At 40.3% G+C, this 19,408-nt stretch overlaps 2 protein-coding genes across 2 annotated transcripts in view; one reads left to right on the top strand and one right to left on the bottom strand.

Moving 5' to 3' along the window:
• Positions 1–1,766: 1,766 nt before the first annotated feature.
• On the top strand, positions 1,767–11,599 carry ssr2 (signal sequence receptor, beta). The gene is made up of 6 exons (XM_080441445.1): positions 1,767–1,832; positions 4,490–4,647; positions 6,372–6,470; positions 7,505–7,613; positions 9,466–9,543; positions 10,420–11,599. Exons 2-6 carry the CDS (start codon positions 4,490–4,492, stop codon positions 10,528–10,530), a joined length of 555 nt encoding a protein of 184 aa, XP_080297571.1. The 5' UTR covers positions 1,767–1,832; the 3' UTR covers positions 10,531–11,599.
• A 1,892-nt stretch (positions 11,600–13,491) lies between these two features.
• Positions 13,492–19,408, bottom strand: part of LOC308095240 (uncharacterized protein) — a 63,561-nt gene continuing 57,644 nt past the window's right edge. Inside the window, exons 11-12 of the mRNA XM_080442223.1 lie at positions 17,563–17,891; positions 13,492–16,218 (exon numbers count right to left, since the gene is read on the bottom strand). Coding sequence (XP_080298349.1) covers positions 16,030–16,218; positions 17,563–17,891 — 518 coding nt within the window. The 3' untranslated portion in view covers positions 13,492–16,029. The remainder of the gene's footprint in view (positions 16,219–17,562; positions 17,892–19,408) is intronic.

Raw genomic sequence — 19,408 nt, 5'->3', positions numbered from 1 at the left:
TGTTCAGAAAGCTGCGGCTCGTCTGGTGTTCAACCGCCCCAAGTTCTCCCACACAACTATCCTTCTCCGTTCTCTACACTGGCTCCCCGTAGCGGCTCGCATCCAGTTTAAAACCATGGTGCTAGCCTATAGGGCAGTGAAGGGAACAGCTCCATCTTACCTCCAGGCTATGGTCAACGCTTACACTCCTGCCCGACCACTTCAGTCTGCCGTCTCGGGGCGACTGATTGCCTTGTCTCTCAAGGGTCCTTCTGGCCGATCTACACGGTCACGTCTTTTTTCTGTTTTGGCCCCACAGTGGTGGAATGAACTCCCCACTGATGTCATGACAGCATAGTCACTGCCCATCTTTCACCGCAGGCTGAAAACCCACCTCTTCAGGAAACACTACCCTTCCTCTTTGCCTGGCCTACTTGTTGTCAATTAGTTGTACTAGCTCTTGTCTTATTGGAACTTGTTTATTCGATACACTTATTTGTTTTAGCTCTTGCTCATTTGATTTTCCTACTTTGTCCCATCTGTTTATGAAAGTAGGTAGCTGATATATTGCACTTTTACTTTAGCGCTACTGCGCTAGGTATACTCGTCTCTTAGTTGCTTGTTTTAGAAGAGAATGCAAATACTTCTGGTGATTAGTAGTTTCGTTCCCTATATGTTGAATGCACTTATTGTAAGTCGCTTTGGATAAAAGGGTCTACTAAAATGACTGAAATGTAATGTACCCAAACGTTATTTTGTATTATTATTATATTTTGTATTTTATTTCATTTCATTTCATTTCATTTTATTATTCGTAGTATTAGTAATAGTAGTAGTATTTTCTTTCTTAAAAATATTACTCATTATAATGTTTTCCCATTTAAAAAAAGAAAAATCTCCACGTCATTCCAAAGCGGAGCACATTTCTTTTCCTTTTCGAAAATAGCTGATCTATAAGCCCACACCGCGTAGCTTCGTGACGCGTTGTGAGCTTGTAGATCATTGTAGATAGATAGCTGTCTTCGAATACCCTTAAAGGGATATTTCACTTTCAAAAAAACTTTTGGTCATTTTATCGTCTACTCAGGCCTTTGTGAGCCCCCCAGACAGTTTTTAAGTTGCTTGATTCAGTATTTAGATATTTAATATTCATTTTAACAGACACGCCCCCTTCCTATACAAACCCATTATAACTTCAAACTCCATTTTTAACATGTTAGATTCATCAAAAACACCCATCCTTGGTTCTGGTGACTCACCCTGCCCTCCACGTGAGGGGGCCGTGTTTTTCCGCTATTTTTTTTCATTTTTTTTATTTTATTTCCCCAAAAAAATATAAAAAATGAATGAAAAAAGTAATTGAAAAAACACGGCCCCCTCGCGTATTAGGGGGATGAGTCACCAGAACCAAGGACGGGTGTTTTTGATGAATCTAACATGGTTAAAATGGAGTTTGAAGTTACAATGGGTTTGTATAGGAAGGGGGCGTGTCTGATTAAATGAATATCAAATATATAAATATTGAATCAAGCAACTTAAAAACTGTCTGGGGGGGTTCACAAAGGCCTGAGTAGACGATAAAATGACCAAAAGTTTTTTTGAAAGTGAAATATCCCTTTAAGGCTCTGATCTGGTCTTAGAGCCCGCCTACTGTATCCGGGCCTTTCAACGCACACACAAACGAACAAACAATAGGCCAGTTCCCGTATCGTATCCGTTCTAGACCGGATGTGAAACCCTGGCGAAGCGGAAGTGATTCCAGTCCACACGTCATTCCTAAAGCGGAGCTCACGTCCTGCGCATGCTCAAAGCTCGCTCCTTCTACGTCGGAGTAACAGAACAGCAGAACAGCGGTGAGAAGCTTCTCCTCTCTTTTCTCTTTATTTGCCTCAAATAGACCTTAAATACACACGTTTTAACGCTCTGCCTAGATTCATAAACATGTTTTAATACATTATTTATTGGTGTGTTTAATGTTTTAATGTATAAAAACGAGTGTGAACGTGTTATCTGTAACGTCAGTTTGAATGGTCGAGTGAGTCGAGAAGTACACGTAAGCGTCCTGTCTTTACACTTTATTTACCTGTAAATAAACATTAAACACACACGTTTTATCGCTCTGCCTGGATTCATAAACATGTTTAACGACATTCATTGGTTTTGCTATTGTTTTAATGTTTAAAACGAGTGTGAACGTGCTATTTGTAGCGTAGTTTGAATGGTCCAGTCAAAGTACACGTAAGCGTAAAGGCGTCGCATCCACTCATTCACTGCAGCCAGTGTTGCCACGTCCGCTTATTATAAGCGACTTTGGGCTTGTTTTTCTGTAAAGTTGCTTAGCTTTTTCTTGTTTCTAAAGTGTAGTTGCTTATTTGTGCCTTTTTCCTAATGTTGTTTAAAACAGTGGTTCTCAAACATTTTCATGTCAAGGACCCCCACATTAATATGTATTTGTAGATGTAGACCCAACCTTCTTAAAATATTTTGTTGTCAAGAGACCCCATACAAGAATGTGTATATTATACATGCAATATTTCAAAATATTTCTTTTCTTTTGTTTGAAAATAGCAGATCTACAAGCTCACAACGCTTGTAGATCTGACATTTTAGAATGCTCTTAATGCATGCTTGAGGGCATTGAGATCATAAGTGCAGGGCTCATGTTAATAGATGTAGACATGCTCGGCGTTAGCTAGGCTACTTGTACACGTAGGCTAGGTAGCTTAGCAACCGTTACTGTAACGTAAAAAGTTCACATTTGGCCCGATCAGGGTTCATCGCCTTGCCGGCTTATGGTGGACATTTTTGTCAAAATTAAATGTTTGCCATGGACATACACATATGACCAGAAACAGAGCTACAGCCCTACATGTACACTATTAGTGCTGTGGTCTTCAAAGTGGGTTGAGGGACCTTCGGGGTTGTTTTAGGTGGTCCAAATTGACCAATACAGGTCTGTAACTCTGAGAGTTATGGGGGTCCTTTCAAATGAAATAACATGTTTGAGAACTACTGTACTGGTAGACTCCTAATGTGCCATACATGGTGTCATAGTAGTAAATCAGTGTCATACATATTCTGAGGAACACCTGGAGACTGACATTCAGTAACTGGGTCTTATGACCAAAGTAAGAACATAATGTTATGTAAAACAAAATCTACACACATTTGTCCGTGGATGGACATGTTGATGACCCCTGGGCCCGAACGTTTAAACTGGAGTGTTCTATTGTTCTATTGCAACCACTGCAGTTTTATTCTCCTTTATTACTGGCTGTGTGCTAGGCTTCCTTGAAACCATGCGTTATACATCATGTGAAATCCTCATCAATGCTCGCCTGTTAGCTGACCAAACCCAGACTTAGGGAACATTTGTATTGTTGGAGATGATTTGGTCTGATATGCTCTGTCATTTGGTTCAGAATTCCTTCGCTGTGTGTGTATATGTGTGAGATAACAATGCAACTGATTTAAAAAATTGCTATTCTTTTACATTCTCTGTATTTATCTTGTCGTATTTACCTGAAACATTGATCACGTCAACCTCAGCGTTCATTTAAATCTGAGAGTGTAAGGGTCCATTTGGTTCCATCTGTACACTCAGAGTTACAGACCTGTAAAGGTCAATTTTGTTCCATTTTTACCGAGTTACAGAGCCGTAAGGTCCATCTAACTACACTGGGGGTCCCTGGACCCCACACTGAGACCTTAGATAAACATTACATTCTAATCTCTGCTTGTCTCTCTGTAATCAGTTTGTTATTCTCTAATTAGGCCTAATCTTTTTTTTTGGGGGGGGGGGGGGGATTTGTAACTCCAAAAAAAAACTAAACAAAAAGTGGAGTTGGGAGGTTTTGTTCATCATTAAGAACAGCTGAATGGACCTCCAAGCCCTTTGGTGGACTTAGCTGGTTTAGCAGAAAGTTTGAGGATCCAATGGAGTTAGCTGGTTTAGTCAGAAGCGCTTTTTAATACTTTTCATTTGTTCAATATTTTTTTTATCAACACACAGGCGTAAAGGGTGTTCAATAGCACTGATTTATGGGAAAAAATTAAAAAGCGGAAAAATGGAGTTAGCTGGTTTCTGCCGGACATCAACGATATACCAACAAATCGATGTATCCACCTAAGCATTATTTCATATTTCACCACACAACGGTGACATGCAAAAAGAGTGAAAATAGCTGATCTACAAGCTCATAACGCGGCGCATAGCGACACGTGAGCCTGTAAATCTGCTATTTTCACAATAATTGAAATATTAGTTTTTACACTTTTTGCCTATAATGATAATTATGCCCAAAATAGGGCTCGCTACTAATTGATAATGAAATGATTGATTATGGACATATTTGTTCAGCCCTAACTCAGACTCTTGTGTGTGTGTGTGTGTGTGTGTGTGTGTGTGTGTGTGTGTGTGTGTGTGTGTGTGTGTGTGTGTGTGTGTGTGTGTGTGTGTGTGTGTGTGTGTGTGTGTGTGTGTGTGTGTGTGTGTGATGTGGGTTTTCAGATGAGGACTGTGCTTGTGTTTGTGCTGTTGGCGGTGCTGGGAGTAGGAATGGGCGAGGAGGGGGCTCGTCTGCTGGCTTCTAAAGCCCTTTTGAACCGCTATGCCGTGGAGGGGCGCGATCTCACCCTGCAGTACAACATCTACAACGTTGGCACCAGGTACAGTGTGTGACCATACCATAACACAGTGGTGGAAAAAAAGTACTAGCATTTTTTTACTTGAGTAAAAGTATCAATACTGCAATATATAAATACTCAGTTACAAGTAAAAGTGCGGAACTCAAAATGTACTTGAGTGAAAGTACAAAAGTATTGGCATGAATAATTGTAATAACAATACATACAAATAACTAGTAACTAAAGTAAAAAAAAAAAAAGTGGAGTAAAAGTATAATATTTTCCAGATGTAGTGGAGTAGAAGTAAAAGTATTGGAAATAATCCAGGAAAGTAAAAATACCTTAAACATTGTACTTAAGTACAGTACTTGAGTAAATGTACTTAGTTACTTTACACCACTGACCATAAACCAGGGTTCGTCAAAGTTTTTCAGCCCAAGGACCCCTTAGCTGAGCGATAGATGAAGCAGAGACCCCCCCCACTGTATATTGTATTGAAGATTAAACTTATTTCATAGATTTCATACATAGTTGGATTGATTGATGTGTATTTTCAGACATTTAACCTTAAACCGTAAATTACTTAGTAAACTTGACCTGTCACTGTACTTGGTTTGCTTTTTCCCCCCCTCTACATCAAACCTGTTTGCCGAAAATAGCCGATCTACAAGCTCACAACGCCTCACGCTGTGAGCTTGTAGATTAGGGGTCCCGGAGCCCCTGTTGAAGACCCCTGTCATAAACCCAAACCAGGGTGGTTCTCAAAAAATGTCCAAGTCGAGGATTCCCCAAATTGATACGCAGTTGGCCGCGGACCCCCATGTAAAAATGTGTTGTGCCAGGGACCCCCAGAATAGAAGGGGGTGCGTGTGTGATAAAATGAAAATGAAATATCTAAATGGTGAATCAAGCAACTTTCTGGGGTGCTCACAAAAGCCAGAGTAGACGTTACTATGACCCCAAAACATGTTTGAAAGTGAAATATTACTTTTTAACAGTTCGATTCCTTAGCGGTTCCCCTTTAACGATCCCTGTAGGGGGTTCCAAATGGACCCTCACAGCTCTGTAACTCTTGAGAGTGTTCTGGGTCCATTTGGTTCCATTTGTACGTTCTCAAAGTTATGGTGGTCCTGGAAATTAAAAACAAATACACATACCAGCTCTTAACGGTGAAAAACACGGTTCTAAATGTGATGGAACCCATTCCGGTTCCTCAATCTGTGTCATTTTCAGATTTCTTTTGCTATTCAAAAATAGCAGATTTACAAACTCATAGCGTGGCACAGAGTGCCGCGCTATGAGCTTGTAGATCTGCTATTTTAGAAAAAAAAAAATTTGTGCAAACCTTTTGAATATATATTTTTTTAAAGCAAACATTTGTAACTCAAATCTTTGCTTCCGGCGGGGTCCCTGGAACAACATATTTTGAGATGGGGGTCCGCGGCCAAATGCATATCATATTGGGGGTCCTTGGACCTTGACATGAAAAAGTTTGAGAAACAGATTATAGCAACATGTTTTTTTTTTCAAACAGACATTTTGTAGAATCCCCAGAAGCAAAGATTTGAGTTAAAAATATTCGCTTTAAAAATATATATATATATTCAAGATTTTTACAAAAATAGCAGATCTACAAGCTCATAGCGCCGCGCTATGAGCTTGTATATCTGCTATTTTTGAATAGCCCAAAGAAATGAAAAAAATTACACAGATGCGTTCCCGCTCTTAATGGGTTAAACATTTATTTATTTTATTTTCCTCCACAGTGCTGCCCTGGAAGTGGAGCTGTCCGACGACTCTTTCCCCCCAGAGGACTTTGGGATCGTCTCAGGAATGCTGAACGTCAAGTGGGACAGAATTGCCCCGTATCCTTTCACTTAAACAACAGACTCGTAAAACACAACTCCAGTATTATGTTCATCCTGTGTGCATCATTGCGTAGTAAATCTGCAAGCTCACGTGTCGCGATGGCGACACGTTTTGAGTTCTCAGATTGGCTATTTAATGTTTTATTCTGGAAGGTATACAATTAACCTGTTTAAACCGGGATAGAATATTGTGTTATTTTTAGATGTCTTTGGCTATTCAAAAATAGCAGATCTACAAGTTCGTAGCACGGCACTTAGGGATTTGAGTTAAAAATGCACGCTTAAAAAATATATATATTCAAATATTTGCACACATTTTCACAAAAAAAAAAAAAGCAGATCTGCTATTTTTGAATAGCCAAAGAAATCTTAAAAAGACACAGAACAGAAATATCATTTGTATTGCTCTATTACCGTGTTCAATGCCAAAAACAAATCATTAATTACAATTAATTTGTACGACAATCATCATGAACTAAAATCTAATGATCGGGACAGCCAGTGTTGCCACGTCTGCTTATTATAAGCGACTTTGGGCTAGTTTTTTCTGCCAACAGTGTGGACAACCCTGTCAGCACAGAGACTAAACCAACTATTCACATGCCCTATACCCTGATAGGAGAGCGTGCAGTATGGCGGAACGACCATATAGTTGTCTAGATCTGGACGTGCAAGATATTAACGTTTGCAAACCGCTCAACCCTGTGTGTACAGCTATAGCGAGCCAATCGCAAGCATCCCTTCCCACTCTGAACGTTCACAGCTCCACTGTTGCCATATCGGATCATTATAAGCGCCTTTAAGCTTGTTTTAAAGTCGCTTGTAAATATTAGAAGTTGTTATTTTGGGGCGTGTTTGTTATAAAAGTGTAGTTGCTTATTTACAAGCTTATCTACAATCTCATAACGTGCCACTATGCAATGCGTTTTTTTAATTCTGAAAAGTAACAGTTTTGGTCATGACCATGATATACTTTTTACACCACTGTCAGTGATGTGTGTGTGTGTGTACCTTAACCCTCACACTCCCAGTGCCAGCAATGTGTCTCACACCGTGGTATTGCGCCCCCTGAAGGCCGGTTACTTTAACTTCACCTCGGCCTCTGTCAGCTACCTGGCCCAGGAGGGAGGCAAAGTGGTGGTGAGTATTCTAATGCTACGCACGTCTTTTAACTCTTTGACTGCCAGAGTAAAATTGTAATAGTGTCACCCCAGTGCCAGCGAAAACTAGTGTTTGTACCTACCTTTGAAAAATCATGGAATATTTTCTGTGAACGCTGTCTGCACGGTGATCCCCTCATTACACACACAGGGGTCTCGTAGAATTAGGGGGAAAATGAATCCGTTCCATAGTTGCGGCAAGTTGAAAATGGCATGTTTTGCCAAAAATACATAGTAAAACACAGGAGCCGAGATACAGAATATTTCCCTAATATTTTAACAGGGAAGTGAATGGAGCAGCAAATCTTTGGATCGCGTTATCTCCTGGTTCTGAGTGAATAACGAAAAAACAAAAATGGCACTGTGGACCAAGAACCAATTGACTCGAAAACGCGTCCATGGCAGTAAAAGAGTTGATGAGAGCATGCATGTTAGGGCTACATATTATTATTATTTTATTACTTATGCGATTAATTGAATAGCCGAGAGCATATTTTCTTGATAAGTTAATGTTTTATATATCTGCTAATCAACGTGAGAAATGCCAAATACATTTCTTATAATCGATTCAAATCAATTAACTTGATTAACCCCTTAAAGGCCTAGTTTATACTTTGTCGCGCAACAGCATGACACAAAAATAGTGAAAATAGCTGATCTGCAATCTCACAGCACTTGTAGATTATCTTATCTCACAAGAGTGTCACACAAAGGTAGTGAAAATAGCCGATCTACAAGCTCACAGCGCCTCGCACCCCGAGCTTGTAGATCGGCTATTTTCACTATTTTAAAATGTCTTAAAAATAATGGACGGTTTTGGTTTCCATTTGACAGAGACGATATATAGCCAGTTGTGTAAGGTAGCTAAGTACTGAAGTACTGTACTTTTCCCCCCCAATTTTGATCTATTTACTGTGTTTTATACTTCTACTCCATTACATCTCAGAGGCAAATATTATACTTTTACTCCACTACAATTATTTGAAAACCTTAGTGACTAGTTACTTTAAAAATTTTGATTATGAATTTAAACATACATTAACCACTTCAGCCCTATATAATATTTCAGACTTTTTAAAATAGCAGATCTACAAGCTCACATGGCAGCTTGTAGATCTGCTATTTTCAAAACATACATTAACCACTTCAGCCCTAAATATATTTCGGCCTTTTTAACACATTGTGTGCCAGAGGTTTATTAAAATAGGGTACGTTCAGTGCCTGCATATCTTCCATCCACGTTGATACGCTTCGTGCTGTAGAAGCCCCGATGCGGAAGTGCATGTAAACAAAGCGTGCGTGAGAGACGGCGGAGGGTCCCGACTAACGCCTGGAACAATAATATTTCTAACGCGATCCTCCATTGCAGAGTGATCGCCGATCGAAAACGTCTCACTTCCACCACGTTAAAAAGAAATGGAGATATTAAGCTTTTAGTCAAGGAGTTAACATTGGAGCGGCCGACCGGAAGGATTTTTGACATGGATCCACACCCGGCCTCTCCTTCTCAGAGACTCCTTGGATGATCCCAAAGTTTCGTTAGAGCGCCCCACGTGGGCCCCACGTATAAAAAGAAAAATGGGCCAAAAACGGTCCGGACCGTTTATGGCACTCTCCGCATGGATTCTCAAAAACGGTCCGGACTGTTTATGGCACTCAATGTGTTAAAATAGCCGATCTACAAGCTCACATGACAGCTTGTAAATCTGCTATTTTCAAAACGGAGTGTTTCTACATTGCAGTATTGATACTTTACCTTAAGTAAAAAAGAATTATTACTCTTCCCACCACTGTATATAGCAGAATGTGATGGGTATGTTGTCATCATACAGGTTGGCTACACCAGCGCTCCAGGACAGGGCGGGATCTTGGCTCAGAGAGAGTTTGACAGACGCTTCTCTCCTCACTATGTAAGTCTTCTGCAAACTGTGCTTCTCACTTGGCTGGATTCAGAGATCTCAAGGTCAGGTCCCGCTAAGAAACGATAAGATAATTGATAAGCCAACACCTTGCTGATTTCCAATTCTCAATCATTTTGGGAATCAATTCCTCGATCGATCCCCATCCCCTACTCCACTCTCGTTCTACAATGCAGCAACATTACGTTTAGATGTCACCACCAAGTATAAGTTGGCGCTTATGAGCTATTCTGAAGCTGCACATTAACCTATTAAAGCCAGGAATGCATCTGTGTCATTTTAGATTTCCTTGGGTTATTCAAAAATAGCATATCTACAAGCTCATGCCGCGCTACGAGCTTGTAGATCTGCTATTTTTGAATTTTTTTTGCAAATCTTTGAATATATATATTTTTAAGGCAAACATTTACAACTCAAATCTTTGCTTTTGGGGGGATTTCACAGTTTTAAAAAAAATAATTATGTTGCTATTATCAGTGGTTCTCGAACTTTTTCATGTCAAGGACCCCGAAAATTATATGTATTTGGCCGCAGACCCCCTCTCAAGATATCTTGTTCCAGGGACCCCCTTAGAAGTTGTAACAGAGTTAAACATTTTCGCTTTAAAAATATATATATTCAAAGATTTGCACACATTTTCACGATTTTCCAAAAAAATAGCAGATATACAAGTGCCGCGTCTATGAGCTATTTTTGAATAGCCAAAGAAATCTTAAAATGACACAGATGCGTTCTCGTTCTTAAAGGGTTAAGGGTATTACCAGTTTCACTCCAACACCTTAGGGTCACTTTAGGAAAACGATTTCAGTGGTGTGTTCATTTGACTAATCTCACTCTCGTGTGTGTGTGTGTGTTCGTGTTCAATAGCTGGACTGGGCAGCGTTCGGCGTGATGACCCTCCCGTCCATCGGGATCCCCCTGCTCCTGTGGTACTCGAGCAAGAGAAAGTACGACTCGCCCAAGGCCAAGAAGAACTAGAAACAAAAACATCGTTCTAATCGAAAATGATCAACAGCCGAAATAGCCGATCTATAACCTCACAACGCGTCGCGATGCGAGCTTGTAGATCGGCTATGTCGGCCTCGTGACACCGTCGTAGGACGGAGTATAAAATAGGGCTGATGTGGATGAGAGTCGGGGTGTGGGTCTTGGGGAGGGGGGGTCGGGGTATTTCAGTAGCTTATTTACCCATATTGGGGGTAAAAGACTCAACGAACATGGCAGCGATCAAGGGCCATCCTTGACAGTGATTATTTTTTCTTTTTTTGGAGCACCATCTACAACGCAGACGCCGGCCCTAAATGCCGGAGCCACAGGCTCCCGGGCGCCACCTTCCCGTCACGTTTTTTTTTACGAGTACTTCATCCAACAAAAAAAAAAGACTTTATTTCTATCGTTCTCTCACCCCGTGATGTCTTGAATACAAGGAGAATTTTTCATTTGTCTAACGTTCCTTTGAGGCTAATGAAGATAAGAATCCAACAAAATATAAGAAAACACTTGATGAATTGAAGTAATGAACTCAAAAACAACCCTCCCATTGAATGGTTGTAGAAATGTATGCATTATTTCGGGGTGAACTACCCCTTTAAGGTCCTTACACACCAGGAGCGCAATGAATAATCCATTTGAAAATGTGTCGGCGAGCATTTCACATCAAACTATTCATGTAGTTTGTGTCTCATTCGTACAGGTTGATGCTTAAACGTGAAAAGTAATGTCGCTTCATCGCCACATAATATTTGCGTTTTGTGTGGATGTATTCATGACATGAGTTTAAATTCATGTGAATTAATTGCACAAAATCAACGCTCCCAGTGTGTAAGGACCAGTCCAGAATCAACGGGTGTTATTTTTTCTTTTTTTTCTCCCCGATATAAACGCCGGCCTGGACGCACCAGCTATGCAGAGGGCGCTGTTTGTATGGTTTCTTATGTTGTAATTAATTTGATTGATGTTATTTCTTAATGAAACTGTGGAATTTGAAGTCTTGTCAGGAATGGAACATGTCTGTCTTTTGTTAGGCAATAAAAAAAGACAAACTTTACGTAGCTGTTTTTTTTTTGCTTTAATTCCTTTCTATTTATGTTGTGGAACAATATATGTCAGGCAGTTCGTTTCAGCATCAAGTGTGATTTTAGTTCGGTTTTACCCCCTGTAGTAGGGCTGGGTGATATGCCTTCAAATCAATATGACATTATCAATTGTGATTCATGATTTGTTTTAATAGTGAAAATAGCCGATCTACAAGCTCACAGCGTGTCACATTGAGATTTGAGCTTGATTTGAGGTGGTGCGCTTGTAGACCTGCTTTATAAATAATAAGAAATGTAACAATCATCACACACAACCCTGCTCGATTAACCCATTAAATCCGGGAACACACCAGTGTCATTTTTTAGATTTATTTGGCTGTTCAAAAATAGCAGATCTACAAGCTCATAGCAAAACATTTTACAAATGTTCGCTTTAAAAAGATACATATTCAAAGATTTGCACACATTTTCAAGATTTTTCAAAAACAAATGATGCTTTCCTGGTCTTAAAGCGTTAACCTACGTGAGCAAGATCAATACATTTTGGGTTAATTTCCCAGCCTTATTTTGCTGGTGATAAGATTCCCACATTAATGTAACTTTCCCCTTCTACCCCGGGTTTTGAAAAAGAAAGTGCTGACATTTATGTTTTACCATTGAGCTAAATAGAGCCTGACTGCTTGATCAGGGGATAAATTGAATCTTGACCATCAGGTAAAAACTCGTGTCAGATCCTGTGTCTAGGTGAGATATGACCTTTGACACGATCTAAATGTCTCAATAGAAGAGCATTTTATAAGTTATATTGTATGAACATACTCTGCCATACAGATAGGACAAAATTACAGTTATTTATTATTTATTCATTAACAAAAAGTTACATGGTGAGGCTTTAACATGATGGCTGAAGCATCATGTCAGCTGGCATAGCAATTCAATGACGTTGAAGGAGAGGGGAATCGAAATCAATTCTATATTTTTTTTACAATTTCAATTCAACTGCCTGTTTAATCATTTTCAACCTGACGTCCCTATTTTGAGCATGTCACTGTCAAAACAGTTGAAAAAAAAATCCATTGTATATATTAACCCATTAAGACCTGGGGCCGATTCTACAAATGCCCTCTAAATCTGTAGTAAGGACCCTCAAATTGATATATAAATATTTGGACCCCCCATCTGAAAATGTTTTGTGCCAGGGAACACTATAAAGACTTTTTTTTTCAAATATTTTCAAAGATGGCAGATGTACAAGCTCGCATCTTCTCTTGAAAAGCCAACACTAAAATCTAAAATGACACGGGTGCTTTCCTTGTTTTATAGCCATTTATAATATGGGAGCCACAGCCAGAGGCATTGACTATTTGGGGTCCTTGTCATGGAAAAGTGTGGGGACCCCTGTACTAAATAAAGCAGTGGTTCTCAAACTTTTTCATGTCAAGGACCCCCAAAATGATATGTATTTGGCCACGGACCCCCATCTCAAAATATTTTGTTCCAGGGACCCTTAGAACTAAGCAAAGATTTGAGTTACAAATGATCGCTTTAAATATACATATTCGAAGGTTTGCAAACATTTTCACGATTCTTCAAAAATAGCAGATCTACAAGCTCATAGCGCGGCACTCGGTGCCGCGCTATGAGCTTGTATATCTGCTATTTTTGAATAGCCAAAGTATAAAAGGTTAAAGTGGTTAAAACTATGACGCTATATTAACACATTTTGCTGGTGACCCCCTGGAACCCCCCCCCAAGGACCCCTGGGGGTTCCCGGACCCCACTTTGAGAACCAATGAAGCATTGCATGTGATCTAAATGAAATTATGTTAGACCCTTTAAAACGCATGTTTCCAATGGATCCAATGTAGTTATTATTTAGAAGAGAGAACACTGGAGCAACACGGACAGTTTAGGCCTTTTATTTATTTCGGTGCAGGTAAAACAGATAGACTGACGTTTCGGTCTTGCGACCTTCCTCAGAGTCATGAGTCAGAGTCATAGTTATTATTTAGTCCCAATGTCCATAACACTTTGTATATTTATTATTTTAAGTTGCGAAAATAGCCGATCTACAAGCTCAAAACGTGTCACATCACGGCGTGTTGTGAGCTTGTGGATCCGCTATTTTTGCTCCCTTTCGGTGTCACTCTTGTACAACAAAATAGGGCATTGATTTACAAAATAATGATAGTAATTAACAGTTCAAATTTGGAGATGCAAGGGTTGTCCAACAGGGACTACTTGTTCTGCACACAAACTGACAATAACGTGCACACTAGTCCAAATCACACTTTAGGTCTATATATCTTGATAGTTTAATGATGGTGTTTGATCTATCCTCGTTGGAATTCGATTCGAAGTTTAGACAGAATAAATCCACATGGAAACTGGTTGTTTGTGAATCAGATTGTGATTCACATCTGATTTCTAAAGCTGCGTCTCAGTCTAGACACTTGGACGAAGGTGATCCACCAGCTCACAACGGGTCGCGCCGCTACGCCTTGTGATTTAATAACAGTGAGGACAGTATGTCTTAAAGATCAGATTTAATAACAGTGTGGACAGTAGGTCCTAACGATCAGATTTAATAACAGTGTGGACAGTAGGTCTTAAAGATCAGATTTAATAACAGTGTGGACAGTAGGTCTTAAAGATCAGATTTAATAACAGTGTAGACAGTCTGTCCTAAAGATCAGATTTAATAACAGTGTGGACAGTAGGTCCTAAAGATCAGATTTAATAACAGTGTGGACAGTCAGTCCTGATCAGATTTAATAACAGTATGGACAGTCAGTCTTAAAGATCAGATTTAATAACAGTGTGGACAGTTAGTCCTAAAGATCAGATTTGATTGAAGTCTGAACAAAAAAAGACAGGATCCAATACACAACATAAACAGTACTGTACAGTACTTAGTTTCCTAAGCAAAAGTAAAGGGGGTATTGGTAGTCTTGCGTGGCCAGACTGTTGCCTCCCACAATTTTCAAATGTTTCCGGTCATACAGTCTGGGACTCGGAAGCTCTGATCATGATTAGAATATAAACCGGATGTGAAGCCTCCGACCCACTTCTGTTTCGTCTTTACAGTCGCGCAAATGTATCCGAATATAAATCAAAATCATCTAAGTATATTTAGCTTGCTGCTTAGCTCTATATAGCATTCGGAGATTGTGGAATAGTTGTCTGGCTACGCGAGACTAGGGTATTGGATTCAGACCTGAGGGAAAGAAGCTAAGACAAAAAGGGTTGAGGACCACTGCTCTAGATCACGGCTTCTCAAGTGATCTAGAAATCTGGAGTGATCTAATACAGTGGTTCTCAAACTTTTTCATGTCAAGGACCCCCAAAACGATATGTATTTGGCCGCGGACCCCCATCTCAAATATTTTGTTCCAGGGACCCCCAGAAGCAAAGATTTCAGTTACAAATTTCACTTAAAAAAATATATATTCAAAGGTTTGCACAAATTTTCACGATTGTGCCGCGCTATGAGCTTGTAGATCTTCTATTTTAACGTGTTTTAATTTGTACAAATGGAACTAAATGGGTCCTTTTGGTTCCATTTGTACCCTCTCAGAGTTACAGACCTGTGAGGCAGTGGTTCTCACACTTTATTACATGTCAAGGCCCCTAAAATGTATGTATTTGATGATGGACCCCCATCAGAAATATATTGTGCCAGAGTTCAAATGTTTGAAATATATAAATTTTTTATATATTTACCAAGCTCTTATTGGAAATAGCAGACTCAAGCTCACAGCTGGTGTACAATATACAGGGCTAAAGTGGTTAAACTGAAGTTTTTATGCTATACATGATATGTAATGTTTATTTAAAGGAGCACTTCACCCATTTTCAACCTATCTTCATATAATTGGTCCTCACTAATGCTCATGATACTCGGTCTGTGTGTCAGACAGAGGGTGGGCTGTGGACAGTTCAGAAACTCGCCCACCAGTGACCGGTGACACGAAGTCGTCCTTTAACTCATTTTGCTGGAGACCCCCTGGAGCCCCTTCGAGGATCCCTGGATCCCTGGTCCGTGGACCCCCCCCCCCGGTCCACGGACCTCACTTTGAGAACCACTGTTCCCAAACCTTTTAGCTCGAGACCCAAAAGAGAAATCCGAGTGAGAATAGCCGATCTACAAGCTCACAACACGTCGAATCACAACGTGTTGTGAGCTTGTAGATCGGCTATTTTCACTACTTCTTAAAAGTATTTTTTACCTCTAATTAATGGATTTATTCATAATTATTGTGAAAAACGTTTGAATTTGTCTTTAACTTATGAATTTATTTTTATTTTTTATCTTTTGACTTAATGATAATCAAAAACTAAATGTAGGAAACAAAAAATAAGACCATAAACATTGGTCCGTGACCCACATGGGTCCGCGACCCACACGTTAAAAAAAATGTAAACAGTGCTCTATGCTATGCTATGCTATGCGTTTGGCGTTGGGTGGGGGTAGCTTAGGGTTGGGTGGGGGCAGGGGGGGTCCAGACAGCCTCTCTGGAATGCTTTCATAGATGCTGCTTCCTGGGTCCGAGGTCAAAGGTCGCTGTGGCAGCGCTGGATGGAGACCTCGGTGCTGCGGGGATGGTGATGGAGATACATCATCTGATACCTGATACAAGATTAAACATAAAACATAGATAATCAGCAAGGAACAACATATCCCACAATGCTGTGCTCTCAGAGTTAGCCTCTTTAGACGTGTTTAGGTGTCCCTATTTGGGTATGTCATTAGAAATGTTCAAAATAAAATATTTTATTCTAATGAAAGGATAGCAGATCAACAATTTTGTCTTTAAAAAAATATATAAATCAATTAGTCTGCGTAACCACGTAAGCCCTATTTCATGCTGTATTGTTTTATACAATCCATCTATTATTTTTGTTAAATTGTTAAAAATTGTATTGATTAAATCGATTTACCCCTACATGGGATACATTGTTTTATTGTCTTTGCATTGTCTTTAAGCTGCACTATGTAACTTTTCTCTTCTACCCCGGAATTGAACCCAGTTTCCTGTACAAGCGCTGAAATGTTTACCATTGAGCTTATAGAGCCTGACTGCTTGCTCAGGGGATACATTGAATCTTGACCATCAGGTCAAAATTCATGTGTCTAGGTGAGACGTGACCTTTGACACAACCTAAATGTCTCACTAGAAGAGCAGGGAGACACAATACAACCACACCAATTGTATAAGTAATTGCCGTGTTTGTATTACACGGCTTGGTTGAATGCTTGATTCTGATTGGTCAATCGCTGAATTCAGTGTTGTGTTATTTCTAGATAATGACAGCTGAGCTCAATAACAGGCCGCTGTCTAATCAAAGGCTCAGAGCACCTGCTCATATCAACCTGTGCTGCTTGATGTTATGCTGTATCCAACATGACAGCCATGTAAACAAACACACCATGTCATTTACAACTAAACGTTGCTCTCAAGAATGTTTTTGAAAACATTTGAAGCGAGAAATAGACTATCAATAACCGAAAATGTATTCTATTTGATCCACTACACTTCTTTGTATTCCGAGGCGACCGTGTCCGCCCAGGGCAACACCTATGGAATACTCTCATTGCCTTAAGCAAGGAAATACTTTGTTTTGATATATACTTTGTTTTGAATAAGCGGGATAATGTATGGGTAGCTGGTCGTTATTGCAAAATAAATCCCTTCAGGGTGATTATGCACCTCCGCGTCGGTGCATAATCACAGGATTTATTTTTCAATAATGACCATCTACCTTTACATTTTCCCTTGCTTAACATACTCTACCATACAGATTGGACAAAATGACAATGAATTTATTAAAAAAAAAAGTTACACAGTGCACTTTAAATGGTATATAACCTACCCTACAGTATAGAAAACCCACTTTAAAACATAGAAAATAATCAAAACTAAACAGAAATTGAAAATAAAAAGTAAAATAAAAACTATAATCTCCATGATACCTCAGCAGTGCTTGCATGCAGTGCAGGAGGACAGGTGCTGCCTCTAGCGGGTGGAGGTCTGAAGGGCAGACTGGGAGGAGCCACTCTGCCTGATGAGGTCAGACTGGGAGGAGCCACTCTGCCTGAGGGCAGACTGGGCGGAGCCACTCTGCCTGCTGAGGGCAGACTGGGCGGAGCCACTCTGCCTGATGAAGGCAGACTGGGAGGAGCCACTCTGCCCGATGAGGTTAGACTGGGCGGAGCCACTCTGCCTGATGATGATGATGAGGAGAGCAACGGAACACCTCTGATGTTCACCTCTGAGTACTCATGATGCTGCTGGGACGCTGCTGAGGACAGAGAAACAGAGAGAGATACCGACTGGTCAGGAGAGGGAACTGTCTGGAAGCTGCATGGCAGGGTTTTTTTCTCCTCTGCACCAAACCTCTTTTTTTAATATATATATATAATTTGTATCCCACAATTTTGTTACCCTTTTATCACCCAGTGCCAATTGCCTAAGCTTGTAATCCTGGGCGCTACTCTCCCTCTGCCAGCCTGGGGAGAGCCCAGAACTGAGCTCATGCCTCCTTCAATGCATGAGGAGTGAGCAGGCCACTTCTTGTCACCTGACAGGGGGAATTTCCCCGGTAGGACGTAGCGCGTTGAAGGATCACGTTATTCCAACCAGTTCCTTTCCCCTCCATCAGGCGCCCCGGCTGATCAGGGGAAGGCAGTATAGAGTAGAGGCAGTACAGAGACCATTACTGCATGTTTTTGTGAGGGTACCAACCCTAGGGGACATGGGGAGAACATGCAAACTCCACACAGAAAGGCCCTTTCGCTAACCCCACCTAGGGTATGGGCACTGATGACGCAGAGGAGAGGACACGCCCCCAGCGCCCACAACGTCTCCGGCGGGAGTCGAACCCAGGACCTTCTAGCTGTGAGGCGACAGCGCTACCGACAGTGCCACCGTGCCCCTGCACCAAACCTCTTTGCCGAAAATAGACGAACTACAAATTTTTGGGTACAGTTCATAATAGGGATGCTAGGGTTCAAGTGGTTAATGTAAAACAAAAGTTCCTATCACACACATTTTTGGCGGCCCCCCTGTAGTAGCCTAACTATGAGGACCCCCTGCTGAAGACCCCTGCTGTATGGAGACAGTGAGAGAGGCACAACAGTATTGACGGTATAGTTCCATTTTGTTAAAAAAATAACAAAAATATATATATTTTATCGACTTCAAAATCTCAAAATCGGTCAGGTGGTGGTCACCAAAAGATTTTTTAGATCATTAAATGAGATTCTGGTATGAAAAAGAGTGAGAAAGACTGTATTATGGCATATCATTTCTGGAGACTGTTTGGGGACCAAAAGGGTTCCATATGGATCCTTACTTTTTCCCCTTTTTTTTATTTATTTTTTTGTTGTACATAGTGTTATTTCTTTTTGCTGTTTTTTTTTGTAATGATATTTGAACTGTGGTGCCACTATATATGCCTATGAATTGAATACCAAGGCCCTCATTGGAAACAAGTCCGCAAGGACTTTTATGAACGGACCTGTTAGACAAAGTATTTTTAATGTAACTGTGCTGTTTTACATTTTTTGCCTAATAAAATATTCAATCAATCAATACAGGTCTGTAACTCTGTACAAATGGAAGGGGCCGTAAGGGTGAACACTCTCAGAGTTATGTGGATCCTTGAAATTAAAATGTTTGAGAACCACTGTATTATAGCAGATTGGTTACTTGATGGATTGATTACATTACATTACAGTCATTTAGCAGACGCTTTTATCCAAAGCGACTTACAATAAGTGCATTCAACATAGGTAGGGAACGAAACTACTAATCACC

The sequence above is a fragment of the Gymnoscopelus braueri genome, assembly GCF_963280865.1.
Source record: "Gymnoscopelus braueri genome assembly, chromosome: 11".
NCBI lineage: Eukaryota > Metazoa > Chordata > Actinopteri > Myctophiformes > Myctophidae > Gymnoscopelus > Gymnoscopelus braueri.
Note: the sequence above shows the minus strand (reverse complement) of the source record. Positions and strands in the feature narration are given on the sequence as shown.